At 37.4% G+C, this 18,939-nt stretch overlaps 2 protein-coding genes across 8 annotated transcripts in view; one reads left to right on the top strand and one right to left on the bottom strand.

The window, feature by feature from the left end:
- The window catches only part of LOC136341985 (uncharacterized), a 185,995-nt gene that overhangs the window by 38,441 nt on the left and 128,615 nt on the right, over nt 1-18,939 (top strand). The gene's annotated exons all lie outside the window — the stretch shown is intronic.
- olf413 overlaps nt 1-18,939 on the bottom strand; it is a 66,655-nt gene that overhangs the window by 9,767 nt on the left and 37,949 nt on the right. The window contains exons 4-6 of the mRNA XM_066287387.1: nt 16,334-16,618; nt 4,114-4,343; nt 3,462-4,058 (exon numbers count right to left, since the gene is read on the bottom strand). Of these exons, the coding sequence (XP_066143484.1) occupies nt 3,462-4,058; nt 4,114-4,343; nt 16,334-16,618 (1,112 nt within the window). The remainder of the gene's footprint in view (nt 1-3,461; nt 4,059-4,113; nt 4,344-16,333; nt 16,619-18,939) is intronic.

Genomic DNA, 18,939 nt, shown 5'->3' with positions numbered 1-18,939 from the left:
GTGGAGAGACAACTTTATCATGGAGTAAGAAGAACATCGGTGGGAGGTCTTGAAGATTTATTTTTGGCCGCGATCGTGGCGTACGCGTATGCAGGAAATATTCAAAATGTGAGAACACTTTGTAGGATTGCTTGGAAGTTATGGACGAAAGCCTCGAGCCATCACCGATAAAACTCGTAAATCTGCTCAATTTACTGTCAAACTTAAAAATTTGTAGCTCCCGAACGAGAGGCTCTTTGAGGTCTATTGTTGACCGCAAGCTCATAGATACGCCCTCATAATAATTCGCCATTTTTTTAAGACAAAATAAAAAAAAGTACCACATAAAAACTCAGACTGTGCTGAAATGCTCTTTGTTGAAGCGCTACAACTCAAAAACGAATAGAGATAGGTATAGGGGCTTCTATGCCGAAATTCTTCACCACTTTCGGAATGCACAAGCTGTTTCAAAACATGTGTCGGAAAATGAAAGGTGTGACACTTTGGCTCGTTATAAGAAACATTTTCCTATTAGCATGGGTCTGCAAACGTTTCGTTTTAGAGATACAGGGTGTCAAAGAACAGTTTTATTTTTCAGTTTTTTGACTGATATCTCAGGAGCGCTACTTTTTTTCAGTGTGCTCGGGGCGAAGATTTTAGGGTTGCATAAGATTTTTTTGCCCCTAATTTTTACGCCGCTGGAAAATTAGCGTTTTAGAATCAGCACTATTGGTAAAAGTGGCCTTCTCCTATGATAATGCAGGCCTTCAATCCACGTCTTAGTGACTGACGTACCCGTTCGAAAAAGCCCGGAGCGTTGCGGATCGTATTGTAGGATGCAATAATGCGATTCCTCAGTTCATCAACAGTATTAATTGTGCAGTATAAAATAAACTTTTTAAGTCATCCCATAAAAAAAAAATCTAAAACATTTAGATTTGCGGACCCAGGAGACCAAACCTGTAGTCCAATTGTTGCGATTTTAATTCTTCCAGTGACGTAAAAATTGGGAGCAAAAAGGTCTCACAAAACCCTAGAATCTCCGCCTCTGGCAGATGGAAAAAAGTGAAGTGGCGCTCGAAAAGTAACTAATATTAATGATAATTAGTGTACGAAATCCGACTTTTGTATCTCAAATCATTCCTGAGATATCGTTAAAAAACTGAAAAATAAAACTGTTTTTTGACGCCCTGTATCTCGAAAGCTGTGCGTTTTCGGACCCATGTTGATAGGAACTTTTCCTTATAACGAGCCAAACCATCACACCCTTCATTTTCCAACACAAGTTTTGAAACACCCTGTATAAAAAGATGTAGGGTGTTCCGCTACAAAATCGTGATTTATGGACCTCCAAATGCAAGACTGATCGAATGACGATTTTCCGAAAATTTCAAGAAAACGTTCTTCCCTGAGGCTCGATGACCCACAAATAGGTAAAGTTAGATATATACAGAGGACCAAAGGTCCCGCATAAATTCGTTAAAAACATGACGGAACTATTTTTAATAAAAATGCTGGAACACGCCAAATATTGTTTTTAGTTGTGTTTTTTCGTAACAGGTATGTATACAGGATTACTCATATAGCAGTTAAATGTAATTTTTATTTTTTTTGTTGCGGAACCCCCTGTGCACAGGGCGTTAAAGCGATAACTTTCGTGAATTTAACCAATTATTACACATCGTGAATAAAAAGGTTCCGTACAATAGGGGTCAAAAACCTAATGGCTTTTACAAAAAAAAATGCTAAAGCAGACAACCGAAAAGCTATGATAAGCTTAAAATTTCAATGAAACGATGAAAAACGCACCTGATAGATGTTGATTGCTTGACGTGTAACAAAAAATTTTAAATCTTTCAGCAATAACATTGCCAAAAGCAATTTAAAACTTAATAGCTAATATTAATACAACTTAGGAATAAAAGTAATCATAAGCGGCAACGCCGCACTGAACGTGACCGAGCAAACGGCGTTTGTTTTTGTAATGATTATTTTTTGCAATTCCTTAATACCCGATAGCTGATAAGAACCGTCCTTTTAATAGTACGTGAATTTATTCGGACCTATTAACAGTACCTACGTGAAAATGCGTTCTTTACGTGAGCATCATCAGATGCCTTTGATTCATGAAGGGACGTTAGAAAATTCCGAAGAAACTGGGCGCATTTGCGCTAACCGTTGTCCAAAAAGAAAACTTTTAGTTCGACAAAGGAAGTTTTTCATCGCGTAAGGGAAAATTGGTTAAAACGCTGTCGTGCATGCGTGAACTCGAATGGTGGACACTTCGAACATTTAATGTGGTAAAAACAGTAACAAATTTGTGTTTTTCGTTATGACGTGGGCGGTGTAAAGTGTGTGACGTCACACGTTATGCTAATTAGAGGGGACTAGAAAATTTAAAGGTAAGCGGCTTTTCAAAATAATATAATAATAATCACATGATGTTTAAATTTCAACTGCAAAATCTATCGGATGCACAAAAAAAAACGTGTAAAAATGCATATCCAGTCAATGCGGCTATTTAGGAAGGTAAAATGAAATAAACACGACGGGACGTTGCCAATTCTCAAAAGATCTTTTTTTCGGGGGAACGGTTGCACTTACGACCCTTGTCATAAGGAACTTTTTTGTTCAAAATCATGTTCTTAATCATTCGTTTCCTTCAAAGTTGTTTCCCCAATTCCCTGTATTATAACGTACTTAAGTTCTACAAGGAAGTCTGAACACATTTTATGTAACATACCCTTGTCTAAATTCAAGTTTTCGGAAAAAAATACGATAAGTAAAAATAACGATGGAGATATTAATGTTTAAAAAAATAACCATATAAACTACTATAGTCTAATGTATCAAATATTCGAACTGTGCCCCGCTGGCCTAGCCCTAACCTGAATTAAATTACGCCGGACAAGCTGCAATTCAAATTCTTCGAGAACTATTTTTATCATTTGAGGAGGTATTCGTTGAGCTTTTGGAGTCATTTTATTTTTTAAGTTTCTATGTTGTAGTTATTTTCCGGTAACCCCATAGATAAAAATCCACATGGGTAAGGTCAAGCGATCTAGCAGCAATTGCAATACAGCTCAAATATTCCAATAACGATGGAATTTTTTTTTAATTATTATTTTAAATATTTGTGTGCTATGTGAAATATGTTTAGAATTTCTGAAATTATTTAAAACATGTAACAATATACATAAAAAAATTAATATGTAAATTTACCTACTGCGTGGGAAACCTTGATGTGTCAAAAAGTGCACAACTTAGAACAATATTTGACGTTTTCCAACATCTTCGCGAAAAATATTCCCTTCAAATTTCGGTACTCCATGTATAAATCAACCTGTATACTTGAACTCCCCATTATTAATTCTACTTTTAAAATACGTAAAGACACTTTGGGTTAGTTCGGGCTTGCTCATTTGAACAAGGTCTCAAAAGGCGAAGTTATCGAATGACATATTAACACAACAAATACTTACGGACTAAGTTCCTGGATCCCCAACGAATGCAACACTGTCGGCAAACTAGGCAAACTATGACACGCAGCTAATGACTTCTGCCTCGGATAATACAACCCCATGACCAGACACGTTTCCTCCCTGCTGGTCAACCCCCCCAGCGTAATGGCACTTCTCCCCGAACTATTATACGTGCACTCCGTTATCATATGATCACCCGGCAGAATTCGCACTGGCACTTCGAGTTTTCGGTACTCTTGATAGTCCGAATCCACGTTATCGTCACTAGCCACCGGGGGTAGTTCCACGTTACCACGCAAGTGCTTCAAAGCCACCTGTTTACCAATCTTGTGCGTTTTCATCACTATCGCGAACATGTTGATCCCGCCATGGGGGAAGGCTTGTTTGGTACAATCAGACACGCAGTGTCCCGAGGAAATTACTCGGTTTTGACCCGGGGGGATGATATGGCGCCAGTTGGGGTCCATTCCAATGGAGAGTACTCCGGCGTCATATTCGCGCAGCTGCGGGATGTAAAACAGCCTCAACCCTGATCCATCTATTGAGCCCACGTTTCCATCCATCGGGACTGTGTAGTGGGTTTCCATGAGGTAGTACCTAAAATTTTAGTAATGATCAGGTTCGGGAATATACTTAGATGAGGGAACCATACTTGTTGGTCGAATCCAGAGGGTAACCGGCCTCAGGAGGAAAACTGAATCCCTCAGAACCTTTAGCCCAGCTGGCCACTACGGTGTTGCACATGAAGGGCTGGGAATGGGCCTCATGGCACTGTCTCCCGGGGGTGTCCGCCAGTTTTTCCACCACAGGGTTATCTTGACACTCGTACAGGACCACGTGCTGAAGCCCATTGGTGCCGCTGACGCTCTGAAGAGGCTCATACTGAAATCGAATAGAAGTACTTTTATTAGGAACGTCTTCGGATAGGGATTGAAGACTTAGAGCAAATTGAGAATTTTGCCGAATTTCTGTAGGCCTAAAATCGTAGATTTCATGGTTACTTGGTAGTTCAAGCCTCCTCGTCCAGTACGTCCAGCGTTTAAAAGGGCGAATCGCCGAAGTTTGTTTTAGTTTTGACCGTTGTCGCGTCGCATCTTGCGGCTTCGCCCTGTAGCTGCAGCACTTAACCTTCTAAAAGCCGTAAAAGTTCCCAAAGATGCTCCCTCCACGACCCATTGACCCCGAACGGATTCGCCGTAAACTTCGAGCATTGTCGAATTTTTGAGGTTTTTATGATTATTCATGGATTTCAAGTCGAGTCAAATGTCTCGAAAATGAAGTCAAGCAGTGACTACCCCATTTTCCGCAAATCATAGATTTTATTTTTGAAGACAAAACATTCGGAATGGATTTTCCGAGCCAGAACTTAGAACAAGCAAACTTCATTTAAAGTAAATAACGAAAAATAGAACGATTCTCGCAACAAAACCCAACTCCGCTCCAAGGTAAACCTATTAAATAAACAACTGTTATTTGCTTTGCCGTAAGTGAAACAAGGGTGGGTACTTCCCTGTCCAATTTTTGAAACAGTGGTGTTGCGGATTATTAGCCCACCCGATGGAATAATAATAATAATAATAATAATAATAATAATAATAATAATAATAATAATAATAATGATAATAATAATAATGGTGGCCGGCCCTATGCAAATGCATTAATGTCACACAAAATCGAGCTGCCTGGAATGAATTACGTATAATGAACAAGCTTCTAATCAAAAAGCCATTAATTAATGTTGCCGATGCGCCATTTTGGTTTGTTTGACATCCCTTCGGGTTTCCCCGGGTATTTTCTAAAATATAGCGCTGAAACTGCAACAGTGGAAAACCAATTTTATATTCAATCAAGGTATTGTCCTAGGAGATCGGTCGTAGACTACAACGTGCCGACAGGCCCGATCGATTCCCTTAGGACACCCAGTCCAGAGACAAAGCATAAAACTTCCTCAGTCGGGCTATTTTATTATTTTATGGATTCCATTTGGTCCTCGGATTTGATAAATACGAAGTTGTCGTCGGGAAAGCCTCGGCCATTAAGACATTTTCAACGTAACATTAAAACTCATTCCGCTGATGCTCTAACGGCGCTGTTGCAACCCCTTTCCGGGACATTAGCCAGATTAAATACACGAGACTATTTGTTTTACGTACTCTAGTAGCTTTATTAAGTTAGTATGTGCTTTTAGGAGTTTGTAAACGTTTGAGTTTTAATAACTTTAACAAGCACAGAGTCGCTCCTGCTGCTGCAGCTTTCAGATATCGATTTCCGCGATTGTTTGTCTTTCACTCTGTACTCAAGACAATCTGTGTAGATTTCTTTGTTCGCTTTAATGTCGATACGTTTTCAAGCGGTTGAAGGGTACATCGGATAATTGTTTATTATAATAACAAGTGTTTCGGTTAATAATGTCGATTCTTTTGCAAAATTCAAACGATTATTTCTATGATCAAATCGATTATGTTAATAATCGAAATATTGCCCGCCGTTCGCTATGACTCTTCCCCATCTTTCCGTCAAAGGATGAGCTCCGTGAGAACAGAATTTTTTTACCTCTTGAGGTCAACTAATTATCAAGCGAAATTTTGGTCTCTTCGTAAGGATGGAAGTGTTGTTCCGTTGCATTGATCGAAATAAATGGTGGTCCGAAGGGGCTAAATCCGCGGAGTATGGCGAGTGGGGTAGGACGTCCCATGTAACGTTTTCCGAATACTTTTTTGCGGATTTTTCGAAACGAGGTCCAGCATTATCCTGTCGAAAAATAATTATGTCGTGTCTTTGGGCATATTCTGGCCTTTTCTCCCTCGGTGCTCGGTTTAATTGTATCAATTGTTTTCGGCATCGATCGGCAGTAATCGTTTCACCGGGCTCCGGCAACTCGTAAAGCACAAGTTCCCTATTACCTCCCCCAAACACACAGGAAGACTTTTCCACTGGTTGTGATGTTAATGGTTGGCCTGGATCTACCCATGGTTTTTTGCGTTTTGGGCTGTCAAAATAAATCCACTTCTCATCACTTTCTCATCACGTGTGATGACTCGATGTAAAAAGCTCCTTTGGCTTCCGCCTGGCAAGCAAAACTTCACAAATGGTTTTTCGCCTTTCGGTGTCTCGTTCTTTTAATTTACAGTGGTCAGCAAAATTATTCATACATCTGTAACGCTGTTAAAGAAAATTAAACAACAATACGACCAGTGGGGTCGATTAAGGTAAATGCGAACGGTTTTCACACTTTTAAAATTACAATTTGGTTTTTGTATTTAAATAACTTTTTGTTAATTATAAATTAGAATATAAATAAGTTCGTTAAGGTAACGATGAGTTTTGTTTTGTATAAAACCAATATATTTGTAAAACAGTTTATTTATTCTACCATATTCGTGTTTACAATTGCCCCTGACCTGTCGGGGTATTGTAAATCGTTATTGATGCAAATGCAATCTGATAAATTTTATTAATAATAAATAATTATTTAAGTACTCCCCTGCACTCGCACAAATGACAAAAATTTATACAAGATTCGTGTGGCTTTTAATTAAATCACAGGATAGAGACAGGTTAGGACTCCTCTTCATGAAAGAGTAATACCAATCCTCGCTAGGGATCCCATCTTTAACCCTCTATCGGGAACGTGATTTATTTTGACATAAACGGTATCATCGGTCTGTGAAACCGGCTTAAAAAAATCGTTTTGTCCTGCGCTAAACCTTAGTTTCGAAATTGTTCTAAATTTGAGTGAATTAAGATTATACAAATTGTATATGTTTTTTTTTTCGAAAACTAAGCAAACTATAAAATTTAGAAAATTGCATACATGAAGAGCCCAAAAAACTTTCAAACTTTTGTATGAAAATTAAATTGTGGCATTTTAAAAATTTTTCCCAATATGTCGGAAAATAAGAAAAAGTTGGTAATACTGTTTCGAATATTAACTAGCCCCAAATTTGATACATTTTCTCTAATTTAAGTAACCTCGTAGTTCTCATCATTTAGAAGGGATCAGTGGTATCTCGTGGCATTTTGGGACGTCCTGTATAGCGCACATTGTAACCTCGGTCTTTCAGACTATTACCATGTCTATGGTGAAAACCGTATGCATGCGAATACTGTTTTTTCGTGAGGCTCCTGATGTAGAAAGGTACTAGTAGGAGGGTAAATACACAACATTTGTCGATCTCACAGACCATACGTTACCAACGAAAGGTTAAAAGGGGTCTTTAATACTTTAGCCTTCACATATTCTCCAACCAATTGCCGCAGCTCTACTTTGTCGCATGGAAGACCCATTCTCGATTTTGCTATCAAACACTTGGCAATTTTTTTTCTATATCTGCCGAAAAAACTTGCCCACGACCCGATCTACTAACGTTCATGGAAGTTTTTCTTCTTTTTATTCTCTTATAGATAATAGCTTCCGGCACTCTATAATAGATTTCTGCTTCACGATAAATCTTATTTCGGTTAATGATATCTTCAACAGCATGCGCTAGGTGTTCTGCAGAATATAAGTGTCTCTTTCCCTTTTTTTAACATAATTACGTGACTTGGTAAACGCTGTAATAAATTAAGATCCATTTAAGTGAATTAAAATTGTTTTGGTTGCGAATTAGATCGTGTTTTTGCACTTAAAGTAACTCCCAAAGTTTTTTTACATTTACCCCCAAAAACTCGCTCACATTTATCCCACAAACACAAAACCTTGAGATAATTGTAAATATTTTTGTAAAAATTAAAAAAAAAATGCATATTTCAACTATTTATTGTTAAAAACAATACTTTATTCATATTGCAGTTCATGAAGTAGACTTAGCTTGTAAAATATGGATTCGAAAGAAAAAAAATTCTCACAATACTAAATCAGCAAGTACTGACAAATGTAGAGTCGCAAATGTAGTGAAAAAAATTTGTAAAAACACGATGACAAAATAAAAAACTAAATGGGCACGCAGGGTAAAGAGGTGGAGTAAACGATTTTGCGCTCTTTTTCAAGTGCTGATGCTCGAATTTTTATATTTTTAGTGTCATTTACATTTACCCCGATTGACCCTGTTTTCTGACATGATCTAATTACTTTTTTTCTAAACGGCAACATGAAAACAACTCATAAATAATATATATTTTTACTAAATCATACTGCTTGTAAGTACTATTGCGAAATGTTTACAAATATGTCATAAAATTAGCCCGCAAAATTATTCAAACATTTGCGTCAACACACAAAAACAAGTCTGAACATGCAAGGGAAGCGATCGTATCTACGAATATTTATTGCTAAATTATTCAAGGTGGTAATAGCAAGTGAATGTGAGTATTAGATCAGGAATTAAACTAAAAAATAATTGTTTTAAAACGTAATGGGTCGAAAACTGGGAGAAACGACAATTGTTGAAAGAGAAATAATAATATATAATAAAGGTTACATAAATAAAACGAATCATGTCGAGAAATAGGGCAAACGGTTAATAGAAGTGCTGCAACTGTTCAGAGCATTGTCAAAGAGTTTGAAAATGAAAACTCCGTTGTTAATCGCAAACGAACAGGACGATCAAGACAAATTACCGCTAGAGAAGGGAGGAAAATTGTAGGAAAAATCCAACAGAATCCAAGAATAAATATATTCAGCTTAAAGGGTTGAAGAAATGTTTACAAAAAAAATAACCCCCGATACTGTACAAAAGATTAAAAAAAAAAGGTGGATACTGTTCAAGGGTGGCTAGAAAGAAATCTTTTATTATCGAAAAATAATCAAAAACGTTTAAAGTTTGCAAAACAATATATAAATATCCTACCAGATTGTTGCATGATGTGGGGCTGCATGTCGGCCAATGGAGTGGGAAACTTAGTAATCATACCAGAGATTAGAAATAAAGTGGTTTATTTAAATGTTTCAAAAAACCAATCTGAAACAGAGCGCTGAAAAACTAAACATGCCTCGAATTTATTAATTTCACCGCGACAATGACCCGAAACACTCGGCGAAAATTGTTCAGGAATGGTCAGTATAAACCACACCAAATGTTGTTCAGGCTCCACCCCAATCGCCAGACATCAATCCCATAAAATATTTATGGTATGAATTGGAGAAACGAATCGGAAAACGCGAAATAAGCAACAAAAATTACTTAGAAAGAATTTTGCAACGAGAATTGTTAAAGATTGATCCTTCTGTGACACGAAACTTGGTCGGATCGATTCCTTCGTACTTAATAGAGATCATCGATGCGACAAAATATTCATATTATTATTTCTATATATATATATATATATATATATATATATAATATTATTTCTAATTAATTACTTTATGTATGAATACTTTTGCGGTCTAATTTAACGATATATTAGCGGACATTTTGCAGTAGTGCTTATAAACAGTATGATTTAGCAAAGAAAATTATTGTAGATTTGTTGCTGCATGTTGACGTTTATAACAAAATTAATTAGATAATGTTGCAATATACCGATCGTTCTGTTATTCAATTTCGTTTAACAACTTTAAAGGTCTATAAATACTTTTGCTGACCACTGTGTATGTGGCACCCATTTCCCTTCTTTCTGAATTTTTCCAAACGACGTGTAAACGTCTGGGAGTGGTGGACTGGGCGGCATTCCAGGTTTCTGCTAATTGTTCCAACGTTTGAGTGGGGCCTTTGTTTAGTAATTCTTGCAAATCTGCACCATAAAATTTCTTAGACTGCCCGTCCTAGTCGTTCCTTCTCTTTTATATCAAAATCGCCACTTTTAAAATGGTTAAACCATCGTTCAGAATTTTTTTGGGATAAAGTATGTTCACCATACGCTTATCGATTACTTCAGGCAGCTGTTTTTTTTTTATCGAAAAAATTTTATTAAACGTACCTGCAAAACGTCTATAGCTGGTATGAAACACACTATATTCAAAGCTGTGAAAGCTATGTTTATCGCACAGCGGCAATTAATAGCGAACCGGCTTTGAACGTGGTACATCTACGTTTCAAGACGTTATCGATATCATTAGTTTATATTAACAAATTAATCGGTAACACAATCTCTTAGCAAAATCGACATTATTAACCGAAACACATATTACAATATATTTTTGATACATACACCAATGGACAAAACTAAGGAGGTTTTTCAATACGCACATGCACTACCGCGAAAAAGTATTTAGGCACCTATTCTTCATATAAGAATTGGCGTCAAAATTCGTGAAAAAATAGAATTTTTTATTCGCTAATCTTGTATAAATGTTAATTAACTCAAAACATATAAGACAAGTAAAGATATACTTCGTATGTTTAACGGGACGCTTCTTCTGCAGTCAGTCACAAAAGTCTAAGTACATCTGCAAACTCGTATTATTTCATTGTTAGAATCATCATCCAAAAGATATTTTTAAATATGTTGAAACCCTCTCGTAAACGATTAAATTGGTAGTTAAAAGTTTGAGTTTCCATTAATAGGTTGAAACAAAAAAAAATTATTTCCAAATTTTCGATCTCACAAAACTGAACATACAGCAAAAATACCACATCAACTACAACTTTTTTTGGGCTTTATGGATTTTTATCGCAAAAATATGCACAAACGATATTTCAGTCTAATGTAAAATATTCAATAAAACACATTAAATCGAATTTTGAGTCTCTAACATCGTGGTGCGAAGAGAAATTGTAAAATAAATTAAAAAAATTAATATTTTCATTATGAAATGAAGGAAAATCTCATGGTAACATAGCAAAAAATGTTAAATTAGCTCGTTCTACAGTGCACATCAGAAAAAACTTTAATTTAACAATTTCAACTAATAATAAACCCCGATCTGAACGTTAAAAAAAACTATACCGCGCGATATTCGGAATGTTGTTAAAAAAAATTGCATTAAACCTAAAAAATGAGTGCTCCGAAATTGGTTGATCAAGCTCGTAAGAAAACTGGTAAACGTTTCAGTGCTGAAACTATAAGAAGACTTCTGAGATCAAAGAGATTTCATGGAAGGGTTTCTAGGAAAAAGTTCCTGATCTCCCAGCAAAATAGAAGAAACCGCTAAGAAATTGCGAACAAATATTTAGAAAAGGGCCTTGAGTCTTGGAGTTCGGTAATATTTATCGATGAAAGTAAGAACATTGTTTTTGGTTCCGATGGTAAAGGAAAAATATGGCGAAAAACTAATGAAGAGCTGAAACTTGAAAACTTGTTACCCGAAGTCAAACATGACGGAGACAATGTAATGATCGGGGCTCAGTGTCTACGGCTTGTGTGGGAAATTTATTTTCATTGAAGGTGTAATGGACCATCAAAAGTATCTCCAAATTTTGGGTGATAATTAATCTACAGTCTTTAGTTTGGGATTAGAAATTCAATGGATATTCCAACAAGGCAACGATACCCAATATACCGCCCTGGTTGTCGAAAAATGGCTCCTTTCCAACGTGTCCAAGCAACTTAATTCGCATCCATTGTCGCCAGATAGGAACCCTATCGAATGTCTATGGAACGAAATAGAACGAAGGGTGTGAAATTACGAAATTTTGGAGAAAGAATCGCTAAAAAGAGCATTAACTTGGGTTTGGAGTGAAATTTTACCCCAGATATTGCCAGAACTTTGGTTTCAACAATGCCCAGAAGGTTGTGAGCAATTTTAGATTTAGAAAGTGGGCCAATAAAATATTAATTTGTCTTTTCATCGTTTTTTTTCTAAGTATAATAAAACTTCTCTGCTGTTTGTTCACTTTTTTGAGATCGGAAATTTTAATATAATTTTTTTTCCACCCTGTTAATCGAAACTTAAATTTTTAATTACCAATAATAATGATAATTTATGAGAGGGTTTGAACAATTTAAAACTATATTTTTAATCATCATTCTAACTATGAAATAATTGGAGTTTGCCTGCTCCACATAGCTTATGTGACTGACTGTATATGTCCACCATTGAATAATTGAATCGTGTAATCGGTGCGCCCTCGCCACGATTTTTTTCCAAAATTTCAGGTGTTATTTCGTCCCAAGCTGCGCTTCTAAATTGTTGAACAAGTCGTTGATTGACGTGGAGGCCAATTGTCGGACCTTTCTGTCTAATTCATCCCACAATAATTCAACTGGATTTAAATCCGGAATTTGAGGAGGCCAGGCCATTAATTTAACAATACCTTCCATTTCTAAATTGTGTGAATATCCCTCGCATAATTTAGATGTGTGTTTCGGGTCATTGTCTTGTTGTAACGCGAAATTCTGACCCAAAAGCATTAATCCAGAAGGTATTGCATCGGCTTCCAAAATGTCGCGGAATCCTTCTTTTCTCAAAATCCCTTCGATTCTCACGATGCCACTCCACAGTTGTGCCAGCAAAACAGCCCCAAATCATGACTGAACCACCTCCGTGTTTAACAGTAGACAGGGAGACACTCTCCTCTTGCACGTGCACCCACCGATCTACGAACAAACAGAGGCCTTCGCAAATTGAAGAAATAAAATTTCGACTCGTCTGTCCATACCGCTTTGTTTCAATATTCTATCGTCCAACGTTGAAGTTTCCGGACTCACTGAAGTCGCTTTTGTTTATTTCGATTGCGTAAGAGAGGTTTCTTCATAGCTATTCATCCATGAAGACCATATTCCTGCAGGCGACGTTTTACCGTTGAAACACTAACTGGCTTTGACCGTGTAATATTTATTTCTGCGGTACTCTCTGGAGCAGTTTTACGTCTGTTTCTCTCAATAATCAGTGCCATTGCACGATCATCTGCAGATGTAGTCGTTCTTGGTCTGTCAGTTCGTTGTTTGTTTACAATATAAGCAGTTTTTTTTTTATATTTTTTTTACGATGTAATCAACGGTGATGTGAACTAAACGCAATTCTCCGGCAATTTGTCGGTGGCTTTTACCACTCCTGCGGTAATCCCCTAAAAGCGCACGTGTTTCGATGGTCAGTTTCCTCCTTTAGACATTATTTTAAACAATTTTTACACTTTATTTAATACACGACTTCATCACTGCAAAATCGTAAGCACATTGACTTTAATTTCGATGTATTATTCCAAATCGTCAACAACGCAACGTTATTATCATTAGGTGGAATATCAAAACAGAAGCAAATCCAAATTTTCCCTCTGAATCGTTTTAAGTTGCTGCTACACCTGCGTTTTTTTTTAACGTCTTCACACTAATATTAATTGCAATATTATTGTGAAAAAATACTGTGATAATACAGAGACGTAGTTAAATGTATTCAAAGGGGATATTTACATTATCTTTTTGCTTAAACAACACGATAAAATGAGGATACCCAAACACTTTTGAGCGGTAGTGCATATTTTTACTAACTTGGAAGCGAATCAAATATTTTTACAAAAGTATTTAATTAACAAACTAGAAAAGTTTTTAACACAATAATGTGTTGAATATCGCTGAGAGCAGAAATGAACAATAGAATAATTTACGAGGAAAGGTCGGATAAAAGTAAGGAAACTAATCCTAAGCTATCAAATCGTTGGATATATCGCAATAAAAATAAAGAAAAAATTAATAATGGGAAGAATGCCCCTTATTTGCCATGAATCCAGCACATCTTTTGGGCATTGATTCAAGAAAAGTGTTGATTTTCGACATATCACACTCTGCATCTTGGAAACGAAGCGATTTCGGACCTAACTTTGTTCGTTCTAGATACTCGTTTTCATGAGCTGTGCATCCCCTGAAAGTTTGTCGGTATGTTTGCGAAACGCCCTATATATGATCAAATGTACGGGGGGATGCCTTGCGAACAATGGTACAACTAAATCGGAAATATGCCGAAAACTAGGGATTAGACAGAAAACTAGAAACTAGACGAAGAGGATGAAATGGTCACTTCCTCGCGACCATAACGTCAGTTTTGAACCACGAACGTCATACCCAACTCACTGCGTCTGAAAACGCCATGACAGCGGCAAGAAAACATTCTCTGTCCTCTTTCGCACGCGCATAACAGACAGGAATGGGTTCCTGGGAAACGGTTCCTTTTGCAGCAGGGGGGCAGAGGAAGCCAATATGAGTTTTAACCGACAATTATTTATTTATTTTTTAATTCTTAATGTTTGAATTGTCAACGTCTTGGCGAATTTTATTTAATTTTCATGTTCATCTAAAGATTAAAAAATGCTATCCTGAGGTGACTACCCGAAACAAACTTCGCAACCTGAATTCCTTCATTAGAGACCCCCTAAACACGCCCTTGCTAATAAATTTCAATTAATGTGTCTTTAAATAACAAATTTCATAGGGGTTTTACAACTTTCTAAATCGCAATAATTAATATTCTTTCGCCTAATTAGTCCTAATGAGCAGAGCCCGATGCTGCACGAGTTAATTAATAGTTGGACCTGTGTTAAACGAACACTAAACTTCCACGGTAAAAAATTTGCAAAAACTCCTGTAAATTTCCTCGATATAGGAAATAAGGTTCGCATTTGGCATTCAGTGAGTGTAGCCCCGAAACCTGAAAGTGCAGATTTTGCCGCCATACGCGTTCATTCAATTTGAACGGAAAGAGTTTCACTCGTCATACTTCTTTTCAACTCCCCGAAGATTGAATGCAAATTGCTCGAATGTTCCGAACTCCCTGCAGTGTACCCTTTTTTGTTGCCCTCTTTCTCGCCGATGTTGCATAACCTTATTATTTCTTTCTCTAAACAGGGCATTTGTTCCCCTCGTAGAGATGCAAATTCCGTAACACGAATTCAATCTCTTATAATGGAAATTCTTAAATGATTGTTTTCTTGATTAAAAGGATGGATCTTGATTATGGATAAAAGGGGATAAATAAGGCGTCATAAAGGCAATTTGACGGCTTTCAGAAAACACAACCGCCGCTGCCGCGGAATAAATTCGTTCGGCTCGTAACCGCCCCTGAAGTGGCGTCGATAAAAGGACCGAATTTGAAAAGGGAATAAAACCAAATGAAGATTAATGATCATATCCCGGTTTATCCATAAAATTCGGAAAAGTTATAAAAGCAAATCGGTGCCCGAGAAACGCGCCGCGAACATAATTTCGATTTAACCTGGGAAATTCGAGTGCCGCAATAAAAATAATACTCGAATGTGAACAAAGCAACAAAAAGTCAATTTGAATGAGAAAAAATGGATTCGTACACCGAGAAAACTAAAGCCAGAGGTGTATTAAGTGCGCAACCGAACAATCAATCAATTGCTTAGCTGCTCAATTGAATTCATTCGTCGCATTTTGCTTTGTCCCTTTGAATGGACGAAACTACATGTATGCAACAGAAGTGTCTAAAATTTCATTCTTTCACATGACGTTTTCGACATTTCCGCGTACTAATGAGGTTTCTCATCAATGCCCAAACTATGCGGTGCGTCTGCATGAAATTTCCAACCGATGAATAATGGAAGAATTTAAGGAAAACCGATCAAATTAAATCCCTCATTATCCGTTGCACACGACTATTATAATCGCAGGCATATAAATTTCAATGAAGTTATTGAATGCCGGCCACGTCCTCTACATAATTTCGCATTAACGTTCCCGATTATTAAAACAGCGAAATCCCATAATTACACCGAATCTACATGAATAATGACCCGAAAATGCTAATATAGTATTTCGGGAAATTGTGGAGTGGGCCCTCGCAATTACAATTTTTAGTTTAACAACTGCGGACACGCCATCCATGTTTCTAACGATAAAACTTTGAACGAGATATCGACAAGTGTCAAGCAAACTGAATTCCTAAGTATAAGTGCGATTATTTCTTGTATCGTTAGAAGGACAAAACTCCCTCGGGAACAGGGAAAACTTCGTTCTAAAAGCGTCAAGTTGCAACTTTAAATTGAAGTTCTTTCGGCCGGAGACACGCCGACAGCATTACCATGGAAATATCAACTTACACGAATCAAATGATGCTTTTTATTGATGCTGGGAGGTATCCGGAATACCCGACACCAGTATAAGGTGTCTCCTGGGATGGAGGGCGGTTCGACTGCTGGGTTTCGCATTTCCCACACTTTGACGGTCTCCTCAGGACTTGGGCCGTCCTGGTCTGCGCGTTGCACCAAGTACAAGGACTGCGCACCTCGGTTTGCTAACGCGTGACGTGGCAGTGATTTGGGGCCCACGGCCCCACCTGTGGGTTCGTCTTTGTGGAACGCCCAGACGATGCGCATTGTGTCGTTCTAAAACAAAATCATCAATTAGGAATGTTACCAGACTTACCATGACAGATACAATATAAAATTAAAATGGGCTGCGCCACTACCACACTACATTATAAATTTAATTTCTATCGAGAAAAGGTAACTTTTGTCGGTTGAAATTCTCATTTGCTACCTCGACGCGAGTGCCACCTATGCCAATGGCAGGAATTATTTGACACTTCCCATCCCTCTTTATTACGCCTATTGGAAAGGAGACAATACATATTTTATCGTTGCCGGCACAAACCGCACGGTATTGTCTCGGATGCAGCGGACTAGAATCCCAATTTCCTTATTCCAAATTTTCCGAAAATCTCATCTCAGAAGTAAATGAAATTTCCTAATGGAATTTTTGACTATTTGCGGCCATAAATTCTGTCTTCCATCTTTCGTCTTTTTGTTTTTCAATCTTTTTCGTGTTCCTATGTTGTTCTCCTGATATTCCTCTCATTTAACAGCAGTTTGAGATAAAAATAAATTTCAGAACCGTCGGCTGCTGATTTTTTGACCGTTTGAACCGAAAAGGAGGTCACCACGTAATAAATCCCCGCGAATGTAGGTTGCGCTCCGTGCTGATGGGAGAAACCTGAATAAGACCAACAAGAGTGGCAATTTATGGGCCTCGGAGGTTGCGTAGGCTGTTATTACACTATCGTGGAATATTGTTGTATTAATAATTCAATGTAATTTTTCTATTACTCGGGAAATTCCAATCATGACGGTTAATAACTGGGTATTATTGAACCGGCGTGAATCCGCCCTTCTCCGTATAATAAAGTGGTATAAATAAAAATAAGAGGAGCGCAGTTGAGGAAATCAGATATCACAATTTCGGGGCTTCGCATTTTGAAATTTACATAAACACTGTGTTATTTATACGAAGCTCGGGAAGAATGGCCCACCATCGGGATAAAGAAAAGATCCCCTTAATTATTCAATGCGACGTTTCGCCCGTTGTATGAGATTTGCGCCTTAAAACTAGGACATGAAACAATGTTTGTTTAAATTGCAAAGTATTCATTTTCTTTATTTCCGCCCGGGTCGTCTCGGAGAAATTAATTGAACAATCGCGAGCAGCATAAAACATTCATTAGGCAAAGACATGCTATATGCATTATAATAAGTCCATTACGCACGATATGAGCTCCTTTTACAGGGCGATAATTAAAGTTGCTGATAACGGTGAAATCTCCTCCTTCGTGGGAAAGCTCGGCTACCGATGATATGTAAATCGAGCTTTATTTACTTATCAACCAGTCGGTCAAAGCTATCGATTGTTGTTTTGGTCGATTTGATATTGCAGGAAACCGTTTCTATACTGGTTGTGGCTCGACCGGTTCGCAGATAATCGTAATTGCTTTTCTATTTGCTGCCTGTCATGCGTATACGGAGAAATTCCTTATTATAATTATGGAGTCCTAGTTTATTAAGGTTTGAAGGAGGAAGTCATGAGCATGAGCGTGTTCAACTTTCCCACACTCATAGATCTGCCTGAACATACAAAAAACAAAGAGCACCATTAAGTCGTTTATAGTAATGAATTAAAACCGGACTTTTTCTCCAATTTCAAAGAAGGTAATTAACGGCCACAAAATTAAACGTTCGACAACGTCATAAATCACCCAATTGACAGCGAAGAATCTCGGCAACAGCTGCGAGATTCTTCGAATTCTCAAGCACAGTGTCAAAAACAACATAGATGCAATTCCTTTGTCCAAAACTCAATCATTAAAATGAAATTAAAGGTAATTTACATATTATCTGAACGCATTTCTTCCTATGGTAAATACAAATCACCCAATCCTGTACCCTGCAATTTATCACTTGGGCCCGGGCTATTCAGGTGGTTGTACCCAAAACACGTTCCAAACTATTGATTAACGTTTGAAGAAGAAAATGGCTTCGGGAATTTATGTTGACTTTAATGAACGCGTCTTGGTTTAGGTTTATTGGGCTCGTAATGTAACGACTTGTCCGACTTGTTGTTCGAGCTTAAAAACGACGATTAGAATCATGTAGGTAGAGAGTGTTCATGCAGCATCTTCGTAGAACTACACAAGAAATACTGGTTTTGTTTGAAAGCAAATTTAACACGGGAAGGATTCAGAAAAGGAATTTCAGTGTCAAATATCGGATGAGCCGAGACTGCGCTGCGAATAACCTCAGAAAAAAAATTTTGCATACCTCTCAAGTGTCAAGTTAACGTTTTCCCCGTTTTTAAGTAACTAACTTCAGAATTCAAATTTCGTACCACTAAATTTGTATTCTGACTCGCTGGAGCGAACACATCACGCGTTTGA

The sequence above is a fragment of the Euwallacea fornicatus genome, chromosome 11, assembly GCF_040115645.1.
Source record: "Euwallacea fornicatus isolate EFF26 chromosome 11, ASM4011564v1, whole genome shotgun sequence".
In the NCBI taxonomy this organism is placed as follows: Eukaryota; Metazoa; Arthropoda; class Insecta; order Coleoptera; family Curculionidae; genus Euwallacea; species Euwallacea fornicatus.
This window is presented reverse-complemented; position numbering and strand designations above follow the sequence as displayed.